Source organism: Balaenoptera physalus (assembly GCF_965194825.1).
Source record: "Balaenoptera physalus genome assembly, chromosome: 13".
In the NCBI taxonomy this organism is placed as follows: Eukaryota; Metazoa; Chordata; class Mammalia; order Artiodactyla; family Balaenopteridae; genus Balaenoptera; species Balaenoptera physalus.
The window spans coordinates 39,141,615-39,164,226 of record NC_138892.1 but is presented as its reverse complement, the minus strand read 5'-3'; the positions used below and the strand labels follow the sequence as shown (position 1 = coordinate 39,164,226).

The 22,612-nt window shown below is 35.5% G+C and overlaps 1 protein-coding gene and 1 long non-coding RNA gene across 5 annotated transcripts in view; one reads left to right on the top strand and one right to left on the bottom strand.

Moving 5' to 3' along the window:
- The window catches only part of LOC309640469, a 183,425-nt gene that overhangs the window by 29,064 nt on the left and 131,749 nt on the right, over positions 1 to 22,612 (bottom strand). The gene's annotated exons all lie outside the window — the stretch shown is intronic.
- OTOGL (otogelin like) overlaps positions 1 to 22,612 on the top strand; it is a 156,920-nt gene that overhangs the window by 113,256 nt on the left and 21,052 nt on the right. For all 4 annotated transcript variants that reach the window (XM_082418857.1, XM_082418859.1, XM_082418858.1 and 1 more), the window contains 9 exons: positions 2,733 to 2,806; positions 5,954 to 6,131; positions 6,390 to 6,532; positions 6,779 to 6,802; positions 6,895 to 6,987; positions 8,982 to 9,171; positions 11,919 to 12,133; positions 15,717 to 15,858; positions 21,230 to 21,415. In XM_082418857.1, coding sequence (XP_082274983.1) covers positions 2,733 to 2,806; positions 5,954 to 6,131; positions 6,390 to 6,532; positions 6,779 to 6,802; positions 6,895 to 6,987; positions 8,982 to 9,171; positions 11,919 to 12,133; positions 15,717 to 15,858; positions 21,230 to 21,415 — 1,245 coding nt within the window. The remainder of the gene's footprint in view (positions 1 to 2,732; positions 2,807 to 5,953; positions 6,132 to 6,389; positions 6,533 to 6,778; positions 6,803 to 6,894; positions 6,988 to 8,981; positions 9,172 to 11,918; positions 12,134 to 15,716; positions 15,859 to 21,229; positions 21,416 to 22,612) is intronic.

The window sequence follows — 22,612 nt, the reverse complement described above, 5'->3', positions numbered from 1 at the left end:
TTCCTGTCAATGATTATCCAGCAGCTAGTTGTGATTCTGGTGTTCTCGTAAGAGGGAGTGAGAGCACATCCTTCTACTCCGCCGTCTTGGTTCCTCCCCAACTCATTAGTCCTATTCTTAATAGCTACCATTTACTGAGTACTTACTATGTGTTCAGGCACTGGAGTACAGACTTTGCATGTATTTAATCTTTTTGAGAAAACTAAGAGAGAGGTCTTGTTATTAGCACTGTAGAGATGAGGAATTACTCTACTGCTGTAAAATTTTAGGCATCAGTGAATTTAGTATAGTTTAAAGCATATTCTGAGAGGGGCTGGTGGTACTTTCCCTGTGTTTTATAATCTACGGTGTGAATAAGTTTAGAATAACACTGCATGTACTAAATCTGGGACATACACTGTTAATTCCTCTAAGTACTGCTGTCTACTTTGCATTCTGTAATATCCCCCCAAAACAATAGTCATTGTATATTTTAAACATCTAAGACAATTTAAAGTACGGTGGTCACTATATTGGGGAGATAGATTTTACTCCATGACCCTCAGGAGTAAGATAACTACCCTGTAAAATTATTTTTATTTGTAGATGATATGATCCTGTATACAGATTATTCTAAAGAATCCACTAAAACCTGTTAGCACTAATTAATGGGCAAATAGTAATACATCAACAAACTTGCAGAAAAAAAGACCAGTGACTAAAATCAATTGTGTTTCTATGTACTAGCAATGAACAATCTAAAAATGAAATGAAGAAAGCAATTCTATTTACAGTAGCATAAAATATGTAGGAATACATTTGACAAAAGTAGTATATGACTTGTACAGTGAAAACTACAAAATGTTATTGAAGGAATTAGGAGGATCAAAATAAATGGAAAGCCATCTCATGTTCCTGGAAGACTTAATATTGCTAAAATGACAATACTCCCAAATTTTATTTAACAGATTTAATGCAATACCTATCAAAATCCCAGTTACTTCTTTGCAGAAATTGACAAACTGACCCTACATTCATATGGAAATGCAGGGAACCTAGAATAGCCAAAATAATCTTGAAAAAGGACAAAGTTGTAGGACTCATACTTTCCAATTTAAAACTTACTACAAAGCTATAGTTATTACGACAAGCTTGATTATTATAATTCTACCCCAAGACAGTGCTTATAACCCATTGATGATTTTAGAAAACAATGGACTACTTTATTGCTGAGACCACTCAGACCCCCAGTTATCAGAATTTTTCATGACTCTGTGCTTGCTCTGGGCTGGAACTTTGTCTGCTATTACTATGCTCAAACATTTATGATGATGGAAATGAAGATATTTAAGTCTGTAAAAATATCATATTCTCTAGAAGATACAACATCTAATATACCATGAACACTGTTTATAGGACCAAGCAATGGGAATTTTTATTCTACTTCATTTATTTTGTAAGTTAGAAACCATAAAATAAGTACAAAATTAAGGTTATTTATGGAATTTATTTAACAACAAAAAAAAGTTTTGTCTAATGTCATTGTGGTAGGCTGAATAATGGCCCTCCAAAGATGTCCATGTCTTAATCCCCAGAATTTATAAATATGGGACCTTACATGCTAAAGGGACTTTGCAGATGTGATAAAGTTAACAATTTTGAGATGGGGAAGTTATCCTGGATTATCCATGTGAGCCCAATGTAATCACAAGGGTCCTTATAAAAGAGAAGGAGGAGGGTCAGAGTCAGAGAAGGTATCACATGTCAGATGTTAGAATCAGCAGGGAAGGAGAAAGGGAGGGAGGGAGAGAGAGAGAGAGAAATTGAGAGTTGAAGATATTATTCTGTGGCTTTGAAGATGGAAGAAGGGACCATGAGTATTCAGGCAATCCATAGTTGGAAAAGGCAAGGAAACAGATTCTTCCATAGGGGCTCCAGAAGGAGTACAGCCCTTGCTGATATCTTGATTTTAGGACTTCGGACTTCCAGAACCACAAGGTAATAATTTGATGATGTTTCAAAACACTATATTTGTAATAATTTGTTTACAGCAGTTATAGGAAACTAATACAGTCATTTTTAGATGGTATCAACAATGGACACTGCAGTTACAGCCAGACAAAATTTCAGCCATTCATTTTCACTCTTCTACAGTACTTCAGACTTTGAATATTTTAGAGATACCTTTAGTACTAACAAAAAGCTTTGGAAGAAGTCTTACAAATGTGTTTACCAGTTGTGTTTTCCCTTTCCATGGATAACTCCTTCGCCACACCCACCAACTGGGGTCTCCAGTGGTCCACAGCATCAACTATTCTGCTTGCAAGGAAAACATTTTAGAGATTCACCAGGGAAATGAATCAGCCTCGCTACTCATTTTAGAAATGCAACAAAATTTGTAACTCCTGAGCAATCTTTAGCGATCCTATTGATATTTCTACCTGTTCAAACAATTGTGTTGACACCAACAAGGCAGGGAAGATGTTTCTAGGATGGTGCTTAAAAGCTAGTGCTCTGGAATCAAAATTGCCAAGTTCGAATTCTGCCTCTGACACTTACCAGCTTACCTCTCTACACCTTAGTCTCCTTATCTGTAAAATGACAATAATATTAGTATCTACTTCACAGGGTTCTTGTTAGAATTAAACGAAATAATCTATATAAAATTTCTTAGCATGGTCTCTATCACAAATGAGTTTTATATATGATCAATACCACTCCACTAATGCAGGGGACCTCTTCATTTCCTTCAGGTCCAGAAATGATTACTCCATCAGACTTCACTGCGTTTGACAAGCTAACACCTACGACAGGTTTGGAATGTGAGGTATGACTGAGTAATCTATTCAGCTATTTGTCATTTCCTTATTGTGTCTATTCATGTTTCTGTATCACTATCCAGATGCTATTAAACTTCTTTTGGTATGCTCTCTAGTCTTTCCTTGCTAAATTAAATAAGCATTACATTTTAACAATTTTATTTCCTTAACTGTCAGATATTTCTTATTAATTAGACTCTGGTCACACTAAGAAAAACAAATAAAATGCAAATGAAGTCTTAAGGATGATTCCTTAATAGTAGTAATTGTGTGATAGTTGTAATAATAATTATGTGTGATAACTTAATACTTTTATTTATTGATTTATTAATTGGACAATTTATTAACTTAATAATAATAATTATGTTTCTTTAATAATTCTTTAATTATAATAATTCTTTATAATAATAAAGAGTATATTGTGGGCTTCTCTTTGGGCATTCAAAAATATTTATTAAGCAGCTACTATATGCCGGGCACTGTGCAAGATGACAAATATATACTAGTAAGCAAAAAAAGATAAGGTCATTGAATCCCAGAGCTAGTAATTGTCTGGCTGAAACTTGTGAAATTATCTCCTTACTCCAAATATGCTACTTGTTCTGATAAACCAATGATTTATTCAACCAGTATTTATTTAGCACTATTTCTGGCTAGGAACTATTCAAGTACCACAAATAAAACCATATAAAAGCAGGCAAAAATTCCTGCTTTTATGGAGTTTACATTTTATTGGATTCTGAAACAGCCAATAAGCAAAATAAATTACCAAGTTATGTAAAATTCTAGAGATTGCTGCTCAGGAGAAAAATAAAACTATTTTCAATGAAATGATCCTCACTGATCCTCACTGAGAAAGCGACTGTTACTTTAGAGCAGAAAATCTGAAGAAGTGAAAGAGTGAACCACGCAAAGAACCAGGGCAACAGCATTCCAGGCAGAGGGGCCAGCCAAGTGCAAAGGCCCTGAGCTGAGAATGTACCTAACATCTTAAAACAATAAAAGAATATCAAGGAGTAAAATAGTGTGGAGTAAAATAGTAGGAAATAAATTAGATTATGTAATAATAGTAGGAAATAAACTAGATTATGTAAGGCCTGGTGGATGATTGTGAAGACTGTGGCTTTCATTCTAAATGACACAGGAAGAGAAAAGGGAGATTTCTGAGCGGAGGAATTATATGATCTGATCTGTTTCAGGATCACTTTAGCTGCTGTGTTGAGAGCAGGGTGTAAAGAGACAATAGAACCAGTTAGGAGGCTACTGCAGGAATTTAGGCAAGAGACTGATGGTGATCTGGACCAGGTGATAGCATTGGAGATGGTGAGAAATGTCTGGGTTCTGGATCTATTCTGAAGGTAGAGGCTACAGAAATTGCTGAAGAATTAGATGTGAGGTGTGAATGAAAAAGAGGCATTAAGGATTCTAAGAGTTTTGCCTTGAACAACTGAAGGATAAAGTTGGCATTAATCAGGATGGGGAAATTGTGGGAAGTGAAGGTCTGGGGTGGGTATAGCTAGGAGTTCAGTTTTGCCACGTAAAGATTAAGATTCCTCTTAGACATCAAAAAGCTTTGGGTATACAGATCTGGTGAACACAAGTGGAGTTTAGGGCAGAGATCAAGTTAAGATGAAATTTTTATTATTCTCAGTGGATAAAGGGTATTTAAAATTGTGGTTAGATGAGATCACAAAGGGATTGAGTGAAGACAGGGAAGAGAGAAGGGCCACTACAACTTCAACAGATTGAGAAACAATGACAAACATGCAAAGGATAGTAACCACTGAAATAGGAGAAAATGGAGGAGATTGTAGGTGATCTGGAAGCCAAGGAAGGAAAATATTAAGGAAGATGGAGTAATAAGCTATACTAAATATGTTAACAGGTCAACTAGATGAGGTCTGAGAACTGATCATTGAATTTAGCAATGTGGAGTTCATTGGTGACCTTGTTAAAGATTCTTTCAGTATAGTGGAAGGTATAGATTCTTTAGGTGGTTTAGGTGTTGTTTAGGCGTTTTAGTTTTCTTCTATCTCCTTTCATTTTCTGGGAGTTGATACAACTTATACACAGAAAATTTTGCAAGACTGAACTTGACTATTTGCCTACTTTGGGCTTTTAAATTGAGAAGTCCTCTCTTAATAGTCTCACTATTTAGAAAACTTTTTACCCTCTCTTATCCTTGTTTTTTATCATGTATAACACTGGAATGATAGAAACTGACCCACAAAATTTAGGGAGAATTAAATGAAAAAGCTACTTTATTAGTGCATGATATATAATAGGTGCTAAATAGATGTTAATTTTTCTTCCTCCATCCCCTGAGATGCAGTATAGAGTAGTGGTTAAGAGCACTGGTTTTCAGAGCAACAGTGCCTGAATTTAAGTTCTGACTCTACTATTTACTAGCTATGAAACTCGGGGCAAGTTAATTTGACCTTAAACCTGATTTTCTATCTATGAAATAGGGAAAAATATTAGCTCCTACCTCAGAGGGTGTTTTTGTGGGAATAAAATGGACTAATTAGAACAATGTCTGGAGCATAATAAATGTTATATTATTTATCATTGCTATAGTTATTACTATAATTTATATAGAATGTAATTTATAAAAAAATCTACCACTTATTTATTTTTTATTTATTTATCTAGAAGTCTGTGAGCTATATCTAAAAAGTAATTTATAATGATTCTATCCAGGTGCTGTCAAACTGATATCACATTTGATTTTTAATGAAAAATTTGGATAATATTAAGTTGTAATTTTTTTAAACTGACATTAACAGAAGTCTTAATCATATACTAGCTTTATACAACATAATATGAAAGGTTGACTGCCACTGTATAAGTCTGCTTGCAAAACACTAATCTAGACAATTTAGGACAAGACTTCAGTTTACTCAGAAGTTGGGTATCTGGGCAATTCTGATAATCAAATCAATATTAAGGTAGAGTTTAAATGAAGTTCATACTGAGTATTTCAGAGAGGATACCTCAACAAAAAGCTGTAGTGAAATTTTAATTGTTCATCTTTCAAAAGCTTTTGTATTTAGGAAATGTACACTATAAGCAATGTGAATGGGAAGTTTAAAAATTAATTTAAAACATTAGTTGAAAATGGAAAAATATGCATTAATTTTCTTTTTTATTAACAGCCTCAACAATTTGATCCTGTTTATAATTGTACCCAATATATATGCCTTAATATGGAATGGAAGTTGTACAACTGGTCTCTTAATTGCCCAAAGGACATAGAAGTGCCTGACTGTGGTTTCCGGGGAAGACCTGTTCAAGTGAACAGCGATATTTGCTGCCCTGAGTGGGAATGTCCGTGTAAGTCTGCATTCCTTACGTGGCAATCATTTTTAATCGGGGGAGATTATTATTTTTTTTGAAGCAATCACCTCATCAAGACAAAGTTATTGTTGAACTTTCTTCATTTGATTTATGATTTTGATTCCCAGTAACTTTTAGAGTTGTTTTTTGTCAAACATAAGGAGACTAATTTAAAAGATGTTTTTAAAGGAGCAGTTATTACTGTAATACAAATAATTAGTTAATAGACTAAATCTACTCTCTACCACTTTTTAGGTCGGTGTTCCATGTTGTCAGAACTCAGCATTATTACATTTGATGGAAATAATGCAGCATTGTATAGTATGGCTTCTTATATCTTAGTAAGAATTCCTGGGGAAGTTATAGTTGCTCATATTGAAAAATGTTCCATGAATCAGGTAAGTCATAATCTATTCTTTTGTCATTTCTTCATAAATCTAGTAGCGGAAGTATGTTGCAACATTAGGTATTCCCAGAGTAAGAAAGGACTCAACAACTCACTGAGATTTATCTTCTGGTACTTAAAACAAAACGTGTTTCATGTGAATATATTTAGAGGCATATAGTATTAATCCAAATAATGTTTTTAAAAGTCAAGTAATGTATTTTTTTAAAATGCTTTTTCTGTATACTTTTTTTTTCAGAATGGAAACTCATTTAAAAAGCTAGTGAGTATCTGCAAAATGTCTAGTGAATTCCTTATGTTTATTGCTAAAATTATGTTTAACTCCATAAAGTTTCAATTTTCTTTCAAATTAAGGCTTCCTCTGGAAGAACCTCTGGACTTTGTTTTAAGAAGTTAAATTTGACCACATCTCTACATAAAGTACTTGTCAATCGGGCAGCAAGAAAGGTAGGAACACAAAGTTAAAGCATATCCTCATAATGGATGAAATTGAGAAATTATATAAGCACAGTTATTTCCAAAAAGAGGGGAAATTAAACATATCAGTGGACTTTCATTGCTATGATGTCTAATCATTCTTTTCATGGACAGTTTAAAATGCGTTTCATACTATTATATGTCTCCTACCATAACATGCCAGCTGTTGCAAGTGTTTCTCCCCTTTTGAGGTTAACTGAGACAGCCATGTTAAACATGCTAAAGCTCTCTTGGATAATATGAGTGGCCAGGCTTCTTAGTGTCAGAGTTAATGTTTAGTGTTTCAAATTAGACAAAGTGGAAATGATGTGAAAGAGAGGATCATAAGGTTGCAAAGGGTAGCAGCCAAGAATACCCGAACGAAGACTACTGAGAGAAAAACAGATGGAAAGAGTAGTTTTGAAATGTTGACACCATTAATTGATAGCTTAAAAAAATGAAGGAATATTTAAATTTATTGAAATGAACTGAAGAAGAGCAATGCATCATTAAAAAGTTGGAAAGGAGCCATTTGATTTTACAGGAAAAACCTTTATCCAAAGGAATTATATTTACCAAATAGGAGTGAGTTATAAGCTGGATGCTTCACTCAGATCTACATGGTCTCTCAAAAATATAAAAAAATAATTTATAAAGATTTTGCTCAAAATGGCTGAGATGTTATATGCTTTCTGGAAATAATTCTGTTAGCACAGGCCATACATTCTGGACTGGAAACAGTGTTAAAGCAAGCCTAAAATGCAGTAAGATATCAGAAAGTTTAATTTTAAGGCAAACTTAAAATATATGAATGTGTTACTTTTTTGGACACGAGAATTTCTATATATACCTTTGATTTTAATGAGGTTGGTATATTAACAGGAAGTGGATGGGAAATTAAACTCAAACCTGGTCCGTGCTGTTGTTGTGAATGTTTGGTTGGAAGGGCTTATTTTTGGCCTCAGCTGAACTGATGGCTGGTGAGGTATTCAGTTGAAAACTTATTAACTTAAAAAATCATTTAGTGAGTTTATGTGATAAAATGACACAGGTCCTGATCTCAAGTAACTTGCAGTTGTGTGTGGGGTGCATAAATGTAATTATCTGCCAATTAAAAGGCAGTAGGAGCTATAGTGATAGAGTGATGACCAAGATACCATGGAAACAGAGATACAGGTCATTTAAAAATGCAGTTTATAGGAGGGTCAAGTGGATATTTTTGGAGGAGGTGACACCTAAGATAAATCTTAAAGAATGAGTAGAAATTAACCAGGCAAAGAAGGCTGTTTCAGCTTGAGGGTGGCAAGAGGAGGAAGATATAAAGATGAGAAATTGGATGGTTAGTCAGATAGAACTCTGAGAAATTTACTGCTAGTTACAGCTCATGGTTCCATGTCATCATTGTTATTTAAAGCACTGTTTTCAAAGTAAAAATCCTTGGATTCCTTATATTAGTATTACCAAGAAAACGTGTTAAAAATATAAGATCTAGGATCCAATCCAAACCTTGGAAGTAGAATTTTGGTAATCTTAATCTTTACCAAACTTCACAGATGGTTATTATGAACATTATAATTAAACAAACACTGATTTAGAAGATCAAATAGAGGACCCAGATTAAAGAAAACATCCTGAAAAAAACTTTATTATCTTTAATTTATATTAGGGGGTAATGGTATAATCAACATATATTGGGGGAAACATAAAAAAGCATATATACCTTAGAAGAAAGTTAGGTTTTGAAGAGAATAAAGGGCAATGAGGTTAGAACAAATATTGACTATAGCAAGACAGCAAAAGAACAATAAAAGAATTTAGGAGTTGTGAGAAACTGGCAGCAGCAGAGAAATAGATTTTTAAGCATTTAAAAATAGTTTACATTAAATCAGAAGAAATGGAATAATCTGAATTTTCCTAATTTTTATGAGTGTATATTAAAACATAAACATTGTTCTAATAGGTGTAAATGCATTATGTAATTTTAGGTAGAAGTGGATTCTATTGCTGTACCTTTGCCTTTTTCAAATCAAGATCTGTCCATAGAGGATTCTGGTTCAATGTATGTGATTACTACTCCAGCTGGACTAATCATAAAGTGGGCTCATCTTACAGGGATTGTAGACATTCATTTTGGCTCTCAATTTAACTTGTCATCCTACACAGAAGGACTTTGTGGTGAGCACTGCTTTTCAAATCTCTATTTCTTCTTCTTTTTTTTCTGTTCACATTACACCGTCTTGACCCCTGTTACTCCATTTTTTGGGTTGGAAAAGTGATGTTAACTTTCAGTTCCCCATGTGAATACTGAAGAAAGCAATGTCTTTCCATAAATGGACTTAGAAGCAAGAAATAACAGTTCAACTTGGGTATTTTATGGAAATATATGCTTACCACTGTTTCTACAATACTGTTTGTATTCCTACTAGCTCATCTTTATTAAGCATTAATGGAGTGTCAGGCATTATTTTACATACTTTAACTCATTTAATTCTAACAGTAGCCTCAATAAGTAGGCACTAGTGTTAATTTATAAGTGATAAAAATGAGGCATAGAATGATTAAAGACTTAAATAACTTTGTTTCTTATTTTTTTAAGTTTGAAATCAAAGAAAACTTAGTTAAGTCATCTTGAAAGTTATATACAGGGAACACAATGTTCTGAATATTAGTCCCAGTTTTCTTATGAAGTGTAAAGCCCAGATGTACCTTTACACTTAGGTTCCATAAGTGTAACCTAAGTGTAAAGGTACATCTTACACTTCCTTATCACAATATGTTACATAGATACATAGTTATAAGCCAAAGGAAACAAATTAGAAATATCTCTAGGTACATAACAAAATAAAAAGAACAATTCTGGCTCTGGTGTCTGCCTGAGCTATCCCCTTTACAGATGTTTAAGTGAACATCAGTTTTCTTATCTTTAAAATGGGAATAGTAAAATCTACCTTCAAAATTGTTGTTAGAGTTGAATGTGAAAGTTAATGTAAAACACTTAACACATTGCTTAATACAGTCAATAAATATTAGCTTAGTACAAATACATCTATTTTAAACTCACTAAATATTAATTGAGTAAAAGTTAATGGATCAGCTTCTGAGTGTCTGGCATTATGCTTGGTGCTGACAACTCAAAACAAATAGACCAAGTCCTTGCTCTCAACAAATTATATGAAATGCCCAAATTTCTTCTTCAAAAATGTAAAGTGTTTAGTGGAAAGTTTGACTAAAATGGTTTACAATTTCCTTGCCTGTTTAGAGCATGCTAAACATAGCACAGACTTCTATGGTGACCAGGTTATCATTGTGAAAATAGTTATTGTATATACATGGTATTGGGTATACATAATAACCCAATAGATATTATTGAGTAATAACTCAGGGATTTGGGGAATGCATATTTTCTCTTCTGATTTATCACTTCTGTGTGCTATAACTTCTGCTTGATTTTCATGTTTGTTTGGTTTTTTCCTCTACTGTCATCTCATGCTTTTATGGAGACAGTCTGCTAACTGGATTCTTAACTAATCACTATAGAGAAGGGGCTAGGGTCACCTTTTTGCTAACAAGGGTCACCCCCTAAACTTCCTGACCTCCACAATGGGAGAGCGGTGGTTTGTTAAAAGGAAAGCAGGGTGCTGGCTGATTTGAGTTGTAGTGGACAAGAGTGTGACCCAAACTGAGTATGGACACCAGAATGGGAGGTCTATATTGACAACTTGTTCTATATAGCACTGTGAAGTCTGCAGGAGTGGTGGCTGGAGTTGCAATGAAAACATATTTTTACTACCAATACCTCTTCCCAGAAGAGTTTAGACTTTAAACATAGCTGATTTACAGTATAGTTCACTTAACTTGAGTTTTATTTATTTACTTATTTTTTTGCACTGTACTCAGTCTCCTGTATATTTACAAGTGTGGGGCAACTATGGCAGCAGAAACCTTTATTGATCTTGTTATAATTGCTTGAGGATTAAGATTTGATACTTGAAAAAAATGTTTAACTCATATCTTTTATAGCTAGGAGCCTTGGGAATTAAGAAAAAATTATGTCTTAAAGTAGGGTACGATTCAGGTAAGTTATGATCAGGGTCCTAGGCCCATTTCTCTGTACTTCCCTTGGCTTTTCACTTCACTAGATAAAAAGCAAGCTCTGTCCTCAGTTTGGCTTCCCTGAAGGAAGCTAGAGGCTATAGCAGGTTACAGCATCGCAGCCATCAATCGGCCATGTCATTGCAAGCAAGAGAGATTGTCTATGTCCTAGAATTCCCCAGGTCAAGTCCTGAGCTTAACAATGGTTGTTCTAATGTTGAACAAATCTATGTGTCTACGTGACTGCCACAAGCTGACTGGTTTATGCCTGGATTACCTGTAACAGTTGTTAATGAAAGGGAGTAAGGCTTACCTTTATGCTTACCAGGGCCCTCTGCTGGAGTGGTGTCATGTGCTAGGTAATGGGGCAGAGATAGTTCCTGAAGAGAAAAATTTAATGTTTTCAGGCAGGGTTTTCCTAGGGGAATAGATGCTTAGGAGGCAATCACAAAATGTCTACTATTCTGGGGAATACCCTGTCAGATTTAAGAACTAGTTCTTAAATTAGGAGACAGTGGTGATAGTGGAAGAGTGTAGGGACAGAATCAATCTCCTCTTTCTTCTTCTATGATCTTTTCACATATCTTGACTTCTAGGATTATAATTTCTTTCTTATCTGGTTAAGACAGTTCTACACTATTTTATCAAAGAATCAGACACATAATTTAAAAAAAATCCATCAACGTTAAAGTCATAGGACATAAATTTGGCGCCTGATTCAGTAAATAATTTATTCATTTTAAATCAGTTATTGAGATGATTTATTTCTGCTGCCTATATTTGGTTTAAGTGAAAAAAATTTTCCTTCTAAATGTCACACATCTTTTTAGGAATTTGCAATGAAGATCCAGATGATGATCTAAGGATGCAAAATGGCACAATCATTACGAATATGGAAGACATAGAATTATTTATTGAGAGCTGGGAAATTGAGAAATCATTTGAAGTAACAACGAGAAGGCCTGTTAGAAATTGTACTGAGCACGACTGCAGTCACTGCATTGAGTTATTAAATAGAAGAGTTTTCATCCCATGCCATAATGAAGTAAGTTGAAAGCAACCATAAATCAGAACTGTCATGTTAGACATGTTGAGAGTAAAAGCCAATAAATTCTTGTTCTTGCCATGATGTTCTTCTGCTGAGAATAGTTTATCCCCAAACCTCCTCTCAGTACGCTTTGGAATTCAAAATCATTTACTGTTTATTGACTTATAGAAAGGAAGGATAATTATCTTTTCCCCCCATGTTTCTTTTTCTGAACTATATCTACAGCTTTCAAGAAAAATGAAATTTTTTCCTATGAATAAATGCCTCTAGGAGAAAGAGATGAATGCCATTTGATAACCCAGTATAGAAACCAAGACAGTGAGGCTTTAATCAATTCCTGGCCTCTTAGGTGCATACTTGTAATAGAATCTGTCATATATTCAATTTAATTGTTCTTTATTAGTCTTTAGGTGACTAGTAGATATTTTAAATAATCTGCATCGTTAAAAAAAGATCTGTTGTTAGAGACAAAAGACAGACAAATACATCATTTCGTGTATCATTAAATGAAAAGTTAGTGAGATCAAGTACCTACTAGGCACTGTGTTAAACTCCTAAGATACAAAGATGAGTAAGACCCTCTCCTTGCTCTCAAAGAGTCTAGAAGGAAGGCAAGTCTGTGAACAGATTAATCACAATATAGAATATGGAGATGCATAGGAGCCCAAGTCGGGAGAAGACTTCCCAGAGTTTCAGACATCTTAATTATTTAGAAGGATGAGTTTGCCAGGAGAGAAGAAGGAGGAAGGGAGACCTAGGCCAAGAAAACAGTATGACAAGAGCAGGGTTGCTGGAAAAGGCCATGTTAGGAAAACACTGAAATAGCTTAGTGCAAGACTTACGAAGGGGCGAAGTCTGAGAAGGAGAGTGAGTGAATTGTCAAAACAGAAGGAGTTCACTCTAGGACTTTCTGTGTTCGACCACCAAGCGTAGACGCCGTAGTTCTCAGCCTGCCCTCTATGAGTTCTCTGAGGGAAAAGACAAAGGATATGAAGTCATGGGATAAAAATGGTGTATCTTTCTGGAGCTTCAGTTTTACTCAGAGATTTGCAACAAAGTAAGTTTTAAATGTTTACATTTTAAAATGCATGCATATAAAAATGAAAAAAATAGCAAATACTTTTTAACTCATTTCAGTGTCATTGTAATCTGTCTTTTTAAAGCATAAGGACTTTCAAAAATTGCATTTTTAACTGGGAACTTAGAAGGTTTATTACATCAGGAAACTTTTCAGCTTGACTATTCAAGGCATAGTGAGGAACACGGGGTACCATTTAGTCTATAATAGCTCCAGCTTTCCCTTAGGTTCCTCCCAGTGAATTTGATGGTAAAAGAAAGGAATGCTTGACATTTCATTTTTCCGCTTCTAATCTTCATCCTCATTTGCAAATCTCCACATAGCAGGCAGATGATCTTTTGAAAATGGAAACATGATTGGATTATTTCTCTACCTAAAATCCTTCAGTGTCTTTTAAACTATTTTTTTTAATTAATTAATTAATTTATTTATGGCTGTGTTGGGTCTTCATTTCTGTGCAAGGGCTTTCTCTAGTTGCGGCGAGTGGGGGCCACTCTTCATCGCGGTGCGCGGGCCTCTCACTATCGCGGCCTCTCTTGTTGCGGAGCACAAGCTCCAGACGCATTGGATCTTCCCAGACCAGGGCTCGAACCTGTGTCCCCTGCACCGGCAGGCAGATTCCCAACCACTGCACCACCAGGGAAGACCCCTTCAGTGTCTTTCACTTACCCTTAGAATATGCTCTAAATTTATCAGGGCTTATAATTTCCTCTATGCTTTGGCCTGCCTACTTTTCCAGCTTCCTCTTGTGCTACACTTTTCTTACTGGCTAAGCTCCAGGCATTTCAGTCTCCTTTCAACTGTTGCACTATTTCAAGGTTTTTCCTGCAAATGGGCTTTTATGCTTGCAGTGTCCTAAGCTAGAATACTTCCCTCCTGTGATCTGTTTTAGCATGGTGACTCCTCTTGATTCAACACATAGGCTTTAACTATGAGATCTACAAGGCAGAGAACAGGTCTGTTTTAGTCACCTTTATATTCCTCATGAATAGTACAGTGCCTGATATATAGTTAGGTGCTCAATAAACTGTGAAAGGATGCATAAATGAATGGATGAATGGAGGATACAGGAGAATCAGCTTTTGTGGGTTTAGTAGAGAAGGGTTACAATTTTTTTTTATATTGGAAAAATTAAGTCATGTGGGACTTCAAGGCTAAAATACCCAGAAAAAATTTGAAGCTATTCTAGATCTCAGAGGAGACCAGTTGAAGCCAGAGGTCAAGTTTGGAGAGTTATTAGTATATGGAGTTTTTAAAAATAACAGTAACTCATGTACGATGTGCCGGAGTCTGCTCTCTATACTTTCCATATATTAGCTCACAGCAATCTTAAGTAGTAGTAGGTTTATTATTAACTCTGTTTAACTTATGAAGAAACCAAGGTGAAGATGTAAATGCCCAAGATGGCAGTAGAAACTGTGGGAATGGGTGAGCCCAGGAAGAGTGTTTGTAGTGAGTAGACAGGGCAATCAAGGAAGGGGTCTAGACAAATACTCAGAATGAAGCAGGAAGAGGAGACAGCAATGAACAGATGGAAAGGCAGCAGAGTGTGGTGCTCTCAGTCAAGGGAGAGGGTTTTAAGACACAGGGGGCGTGCATGGCATCATACGCCTCTGAGAGGTTGGCAAGGTTTAGAATATCAGGGTGTTCCCTGGATTTGACAAGTAGGGGGCTCTTGATGATCATAGCAAGTATTCCATGAAAAGTGAAATGGTTGGAAACTGAGGAGATTCAACAGAGGAGACTAAAAAGGAAGTAATATCTTAGTTTTTATAGATATGGACCTTGAAGAAAAAATGATAGGATATGAAAAATATTAAGTATTTTTATCTGACACTTTGACCTGTGTCCAAATTTAACATCTGAATGTAGATGCTTAGTATGTTTGCTGAATAAATGAGCAGAGAAAAATTGGAGTGAATGTTGTTACAAGTTAAATTATTTAGATTTCAGATATCTCTAGATCAAAATGAAACATAATCTGTAGAAAAAATGAGTTTCTAATTAAGTTGAGGCATGACAAATTATATAAATTATTTGACCAATGTTCAATATTAGTACACGATTTTTTGAGAAGCATTTATAACCTCATTTAATGGGCAGTGCCATGTATCATTACAGAAAGCTTTAGGAGCTTCCAGTTTTATCTGTAATAGATCAAAGTCTTATTCAGTATATAGAAAACATGATTGTAACCCAAAATGTAATATCAGAAATAGGTTTTTGCTAGGTCCACATACTCTGTTTCTTTTCCATCTTTATAAGATAGATTTATGTAGATTAGTATGGACAATATTTATCTTATCTAAAACTGTGTGTTTAAAAAATTATAAATTCAGAGGTGACATCTAATATTATGAAGCTTTGAAAATCTAAGGTCAAAGAGGAACTATAATGAATATTAACTTGCTACCTTTTGATTCTCCAAATAGTTTAGTCTAGCTTAGGGCCTTCAGAGAAATAAAACAACATAACTTATCCCAAGGCACAATGTATCTCTAGGTTTCACCACAAGACTTTTGTGAAAAGATGTGGATCAATTATACCTATTTTTGGAACTATGAATGTGATGCCCTTTCTGCATATGTGGCTCTATGTAACAAGTTTGACATTTGCATTCCGTGGAGAACACCTGATTACTGCTGTAAGTAGTACACTTCAAACAATATTTTCCAACACTCAAATAACAGTCCAGTTTTTTGCATTCACTTCTTTCTTTTCCTTTTCATCACAAAATCATTTTTTTAAATTCATTTATTTATTTATTGTTGGCTGTGTTGGGACTTCATTGCTGCACGCGGGCTTTCTTTAGTTGCCACGAGTGGGGGCTACTCTTCGTGGCGGTGCGTGGGCTTCTCATTGCAGTGGCTTCTCTTGTTGTGGAGCACGGGCTCTAGGCATGTGGGCTTCAGTAGTTGTGGCACGTGGGCTCAGTAGTTGTGGCTCGTGGGCTCTAGAGCGCAGGCTCAGTAGTTGTGGCGCACCGGCTTAGTTGCTCCGCGGCATGTGGGATCTTCCGGGACCAGGGATCGAACCTGTGTCCCCTGCATTGGCAGGCGGATTCTTAACCACTGCGCCACCAGGGAAGTCCACAAAATAATTTTGTTAGAATAAAACGAATGTAAATGTAACCTATAATTAGGTCTCCCACTTAAGCAACTTCTGTTTTTATCCTGGTCTAAATTTAAAGCAAGGGTGGGGGTCAAGAAGGTGGAGTAGGAAGACCTTGAACTCACCTCCTCCAACAGACATACCAAAATTACAGTTACTTACAGGGAAACCATCTATGAGAATGACCTGAACACTAGCAGAAAAGATATTCCACAGCAAAAGTCATAAAGAAGGAACAACACCAAGATGGCTAGGAAGGGCAGAGATATGGTATAGTCAAGACCCACACCCTTTGGTTAGTGACCTATAAACAGGAGGTATATCACAATTGTAGACGTCCTTCCTAAGAAGTGAGGGGTCCAAGCCCCACATTGTCCTCCCCAGCCTAAAAGTCCTGCACCGGGAAGATGAGTCCTCAGAACTTCTGGCTTTGAAAACCAGCAGGGCTTATGTTTGGGAGAACTGGAGGGCTATAGGAAACAGAGACTCTGCTCTTAATGGGCATGCACAAATTCTCCCATGCTCCAAGTCCCAGGGCAGAGGAAGTAGTTTGAAAGGTCACTGTGTCAGAACCACTTGCTGATCTTGGAGAGCCCACTGGAGAGGCAGGAGGCAACTGAGACTCGCCCTGGGGATGGAGATGCTGGCAGCATCCATTTTTGGGAGCTTATTCTACTGCAATAACACTGGCGCTGGCAAAAGACTGTTTTGGAATCCTCCCACTAGCCTATTAGTTCCAGGGGCTTCTCTGCCCTCCCGGGGGTCAGCACCAGCTGCAAGCCCTCCAGGCTGTGCAGACAGCCATGCAGAAAGCCTACCCCACCCTCCAGGGGCCCCCAGTCACTGCGGCATTGCAGCCAACCAGGTCAGGGGCCAGCCCTGCCCACCAGTGCACCCACAGTAGTTGGCACTGCCACAACAGAAGCATGCACACAGCCTACATAGAGGGCACTGCTAGAGCATGAAGCTCTGGTGACCAGAGAGGAGTGTGCCCTCACAACAAAAACCAGAGCAAGACACCAAAGAAAAGAAAATTACAGGCCAGTACCACTGAGGAAAATAGATAACAAAACTCCTCAACAAATCATTAGTAAACTGAATTCAGCAGCACAGTAAAAGGATCATATGTCATGATGAAGTGCGATTTATCCCAGGGATGCCAATGATGGTTCAGTATCTGCCAATCAGTCAGTGTGATAAACTACATTACCAAATTGAAGAATAGAAATCATCTCAATAGGTGCAAAAAAGTTTCTGACAAAATTCAACATCTACTTATGATAAAAATCTCTCAATAAAGTGGGTACAGAGGGAGCATACCTCAATATAATAAAGACCACATATGAGAAAACTACAGCCAACATCATACTCAATAGTAAAAAGCTAAAGGATTTCCTCTAAGATCAGGAAAAAAACAAGGATACCCACTCTCACCACTTTTATTCAGCATAGTATCAGAAGTCCTAGGCACAGCAGTCAGACAAGAAAAAGAGATAAAGGTGTCCAAATTGGAAAGGAACAAGTAAAACTGTCACTGTTTGCAGATGACATAATACTATACATAGAAATCCTAGACACCACCAAAATCTATTAGAACTAATAAATGAATTCAGTAAAGTTGCAGGGTACAAAATTAATATACATAAATCTGTTGTGTTTCTGTACACTAATAACAAACTACCAGAAAGAGAAATTAAGAAAACAATCCCATTTGCAACTGTATCAAAAATAACAAAATACCTAGGAATAAATCTAACCAAAGAAATAAAAGACTTGTACTTGGAAAACTATAAGACATTGATAAGAGAAATTGAAGATGACAAAAACAAATGGAAACATGCCATGCTCATGCATTGAAAGAATTAATATTGTCAAAATTATCATTTACCCAAAATAATCTAGAGATTCAATGCTAACCCTATCAAAGTACCAAAGGAATTTTTTACAGAACTAGAACAAATAATTCTAAAATTTGTATGGAAACACAAAAGACCTCAAATAGCCAAAGTAATCTTGAGAAAGAAAAAAAAAGCTGGAGGTATCACCTTTCCTGATTTCAAACTATACTACAAAGCTATAGTAATCAGAATAGTATGCTACTGGCACAAAAACAGACACATAGATCAACAGAACATAATAAAGAGCCCAGAAATAAAACCACACTTATATGGTCAATTAACCTATGACAGGAAGCAAGATGTATTTGGGGAAAGAAAGCCTCTTCAATAAATGGTGTTGGTAAAACTGGACAGCGGCATGCAAAAGAATCAAACTGGACTACTTTCTCAAACCATATACAAAAATAAACTCAAAACAACTAAAGACTTAAATGTAACCCCTGAAACCATAAAATTAGATGAAGATATAGGCAGTATGCTTTTTTGACATCAGTCTTAGCAATTTTTTTGAATATGTCTCCTCAGGCAAGGGAAATAAAAGCAAAAATAAACGAATGGGACTAAATGAAACTAAAAAGCTTTTGCACAGCAAAGGAAACTATCAACAAAATGGAAAAGCATCTTAGTGAATGGGAGAAGATGTTTGCAAAATATATGTCTGCTAAGGGGTTAATATCCAAAATATCCAAAACACTCATATAACTCACCATCAAAAAACAAACAACCCAATTAAAAAACATGTAGAGGATCTAAATAGACATTTTCCCAAAGAAGGCATACAGGTGACCAATAGACACATGAAAAGATGCTCAATATCACTAACCATCAGAGGAATATAAATCAAAACCACAATGACATACCACCTCACACCTGTCAGAAAGGCTGTCATCAAAAAGACAAAAATAACAAGTGTTGGTGAGGGTGTGGAGAAAAGGCAACCCTCCTGCACTGTTTGTGGGTTTGTAAACTGGTACAGCCACTACTGAAAATAGTATGGAGTTTCCTAAAAAAACTAGAAATAGCATATGGTCCAGAAATTTCACTTTTGAGTATTTACCTGAAGAAAACAGAAATACTAACTCAAAAAGAAATATGCACCCCTATGTTCATTGCAGCATTATTTACAATAGCCATGAAATGGAAACAACCTAAGTGCCCATCTATAGATGAATGGATAAAGAAGATGTGGTATATATACAATGGAATACTACACAGCCATAAAAAATGAAATATGGCCATTTGCGACAACATGGGTGGATCTAGAAGGAATTACGCTAAGTGAAATATGTCAGACAAAGAAAGACAAATACCGTATGATCTCATATATGGAATCTAAAAAACAAAACAAACGAACAAAACAAAAATAGATTCATAGATAATAGAGAACAAATGGGTGGTTGCCAGTGGGGAGGGGTGAAATAGGTGATAGGGATTAAGAGATACAAACCTCCAGTTATAAAGTAAATAAGCCTAGGCGATTTAATATACAGCATAAGGAATATGGTCAGTAACATTGTAATAACTTTGTATGTGGACAGATGGTTGCTAGACTTGTTGTGGTGATTATTTCATAATGTATGCAAGTGTCAAATCACTATGTAGTACACCTGAAACTAACGTAATATTGTACGTCAACTATATTTCAATTTGAATAAATGAATGAATGGATTTAAAGTAGGCCTCAATTCTCCCAAAAGAAAACCTAGTCCACAAATGTTAGTTAGCAAAATAGATTGAAATATTGAAGAAATCACAGAGGTTTGAAGGGGATTTTAATCTTATATCCTACAGCACACTTTGCTGGTCCTCATTCAACCTGCCTCTCTTTCCCATGCTTGTCCTTACACGTTGTATGTGGAGAGGTTGGAGATTTTTCTTCCCCCTTTTCCTTCTTCCTAACATAATATCTACATTCTAGAAACCAATCTTTCTGGCTTTCTTTGATTAATATCTAGGTTCAATATTTTTCCAGATACATGTTTGTATTTCTTTTTTCTTTTATATTTATCCTTTACCCATTTTTATACATAGGGCTCAAGCTTTCTCATCAAGTTATAACTTTTCATACAAATATTTTATTAAACTTTTCAACAATCTTGGGCACATTTTACCGAAAATATTGTTAATTTAATTATAGTCATTCAATGGTAAAAGATTTTCAAAATGAATGTTACTAAAATGCTCAAAATAAAAGATTTTCATCCCCCCCCAAAAAAGAATAAAATGCACAGATAAAGAATAATATATCATAGACACCAGTTACATGACTCCACTTCATAAATAAAGCAGCTCCTGGTGTGCCCTCTCCTGTCCCTTTCCTCTCCCTACTCCCCCAGAGGTACTCACTATTCAAGAGTGGGGTTACTTGTTTCACTGGGAACATACAATATCTTCAGTTTTACTATTACAATCGTTCTCTACTGAGATGTTACCAAGTTACACCTCCACCAGCTGCATGTTCAGTTTTTAACAGTATGACTTTTTAAGATCACTGAAAATCAACAAGAATTTTCTGAAACATCATTTAGAAACTGCTCAGCAATGGTAGTTTCTTTTGACAGTGAAGGATTAAGCCTAAATATGCGGGATTTTTCTTTTCTATGACTTGGTTGAGTTGCATATTTAAAACATATTTCTGTGCTTATTCTGTGTGGACTGTTGTATCTCCTCCTACTGCACAGAGCAATAACTTCATAATAGTTGACTCTATATTTATGCCAACCAAATTTGGGCTGCGTTTTGGTCATATTTATTTGATATAAGTCAGATGAATTTTTCCTGCTATAGTATAATACTAGCTGGACACCTGGAAGATGCTCAAAAATACTCATTGATTGTTTCGTTTCTAATTTATAGTTAAGTAATACATGAAATATGGACTTTGAGGAGACTGAAAATGTGCAAAATTTATTTTCAGAAAGAAAACTAACATTTCTTCCTTTTACTAGAATTCAAGTAGGTCACTTTTATCATTAGCAAATTCCACAAATCCTCTATTATTTATAGCTCTGAGTTGCCCAGAGGGGAAGGAATATCAACCCTGCGTGCGACCTTGTGAAGCAAGGACATGTCTGAACAGATGGTTCTATGGACACTCTTCATGTCTGAATTTAAGAGAAGACTGTGTGTGCAAAAATGGAACCATTCTTCACAGGCCAGAGTCAACTCAGTGCATTCCAGAGAAAGAATGTGGTAAGCAGAGAAGTACAAAATGACATCTTAGGGACCCAGCAAATAAATAATACTTTTTTAGAACTTGGAGAGATGTGCTGAGAAAGATTGAGGTCACCTAAGTGTTGGAAAGGAAGAGAGTATGTAGTTTGATTTTAATATGATTTCAGTTGAAGTTACCAGAATTAGGGGCTTCGGTGGTGATATGTTTTAATCTATACTTATGCCTATAATAACTGGAAAAGAATATGGCAAATAAGAATGAAAAGAATAGTATGTGGACTGAATTGAAAGTTCAGTTATTTCATGTATTAATGATTCAGCTTTACCTCTATGAGCCTGAGGTTATGAATCTGCAAAATGGGAAAATAATAGGACTTATCCCACAAGGTTAGTGTGGGGATACATAAAATAATAGAGTTTTGTAACAGTGCCTAGAGAAAAATAAACACTCAAGAAATTTCAGAAAGTGTTGTTATCTGGGAGAAAACATTGAGTATTTCTACTTTCATTTTCAAACCATTTTATCCTGACACATTGTCTCCGTGGTGGTTGTGGATAAAAAAGGGCCCAACTGAGAAAACTGCAGTACAGTACTTTATCTATCATAGGGCTCATTGTTATGGTCAGAAGTAACGCTAGTAATTCAAGGGAAAGGCAAGTAGAAGTCAAATGCATATATTGTTTCAGAAAAAAGTTTGTGTTTGCCACTGAAGAAAGTATTTGTGGAAGAATTTGAGAATATACATGGTTACATTTGTTTTTAGGGACCTGTGAGATTGGTTTGGTAGTAAATAAAGTAAGAGAAATTCACTGGAGGCTGGGAATATGGTGGTCACTTCATTTATCTTTATTATTATTCCTTAAAAGAACTACTAGAGGGCCATATTTATCATTATGTAAAACATTCATAATAAAAGTAATAGAGTCACTAAATAATATTTTGCTTGACTACCTACTTTCTACATTTAGATTTTAAAGCTGAAATGTTTTGAATTTTGATATGACAAATATGTTAATATGAGGTAGAGACTACCTTGTTTTCTAATACCACTCAGTTTTAATAGTTGATATTTTAAAACCAATTAAAGTTTATGTTACTAAGTTTGTTCAAGCTAAATAAATTGTATTAATAAGACTTGAATAAAAAATAATTAACAAATCATCTTATTTATAGAAGAGGACATGCAAATTTACAGATAGCTGTAGAAGGGAAAA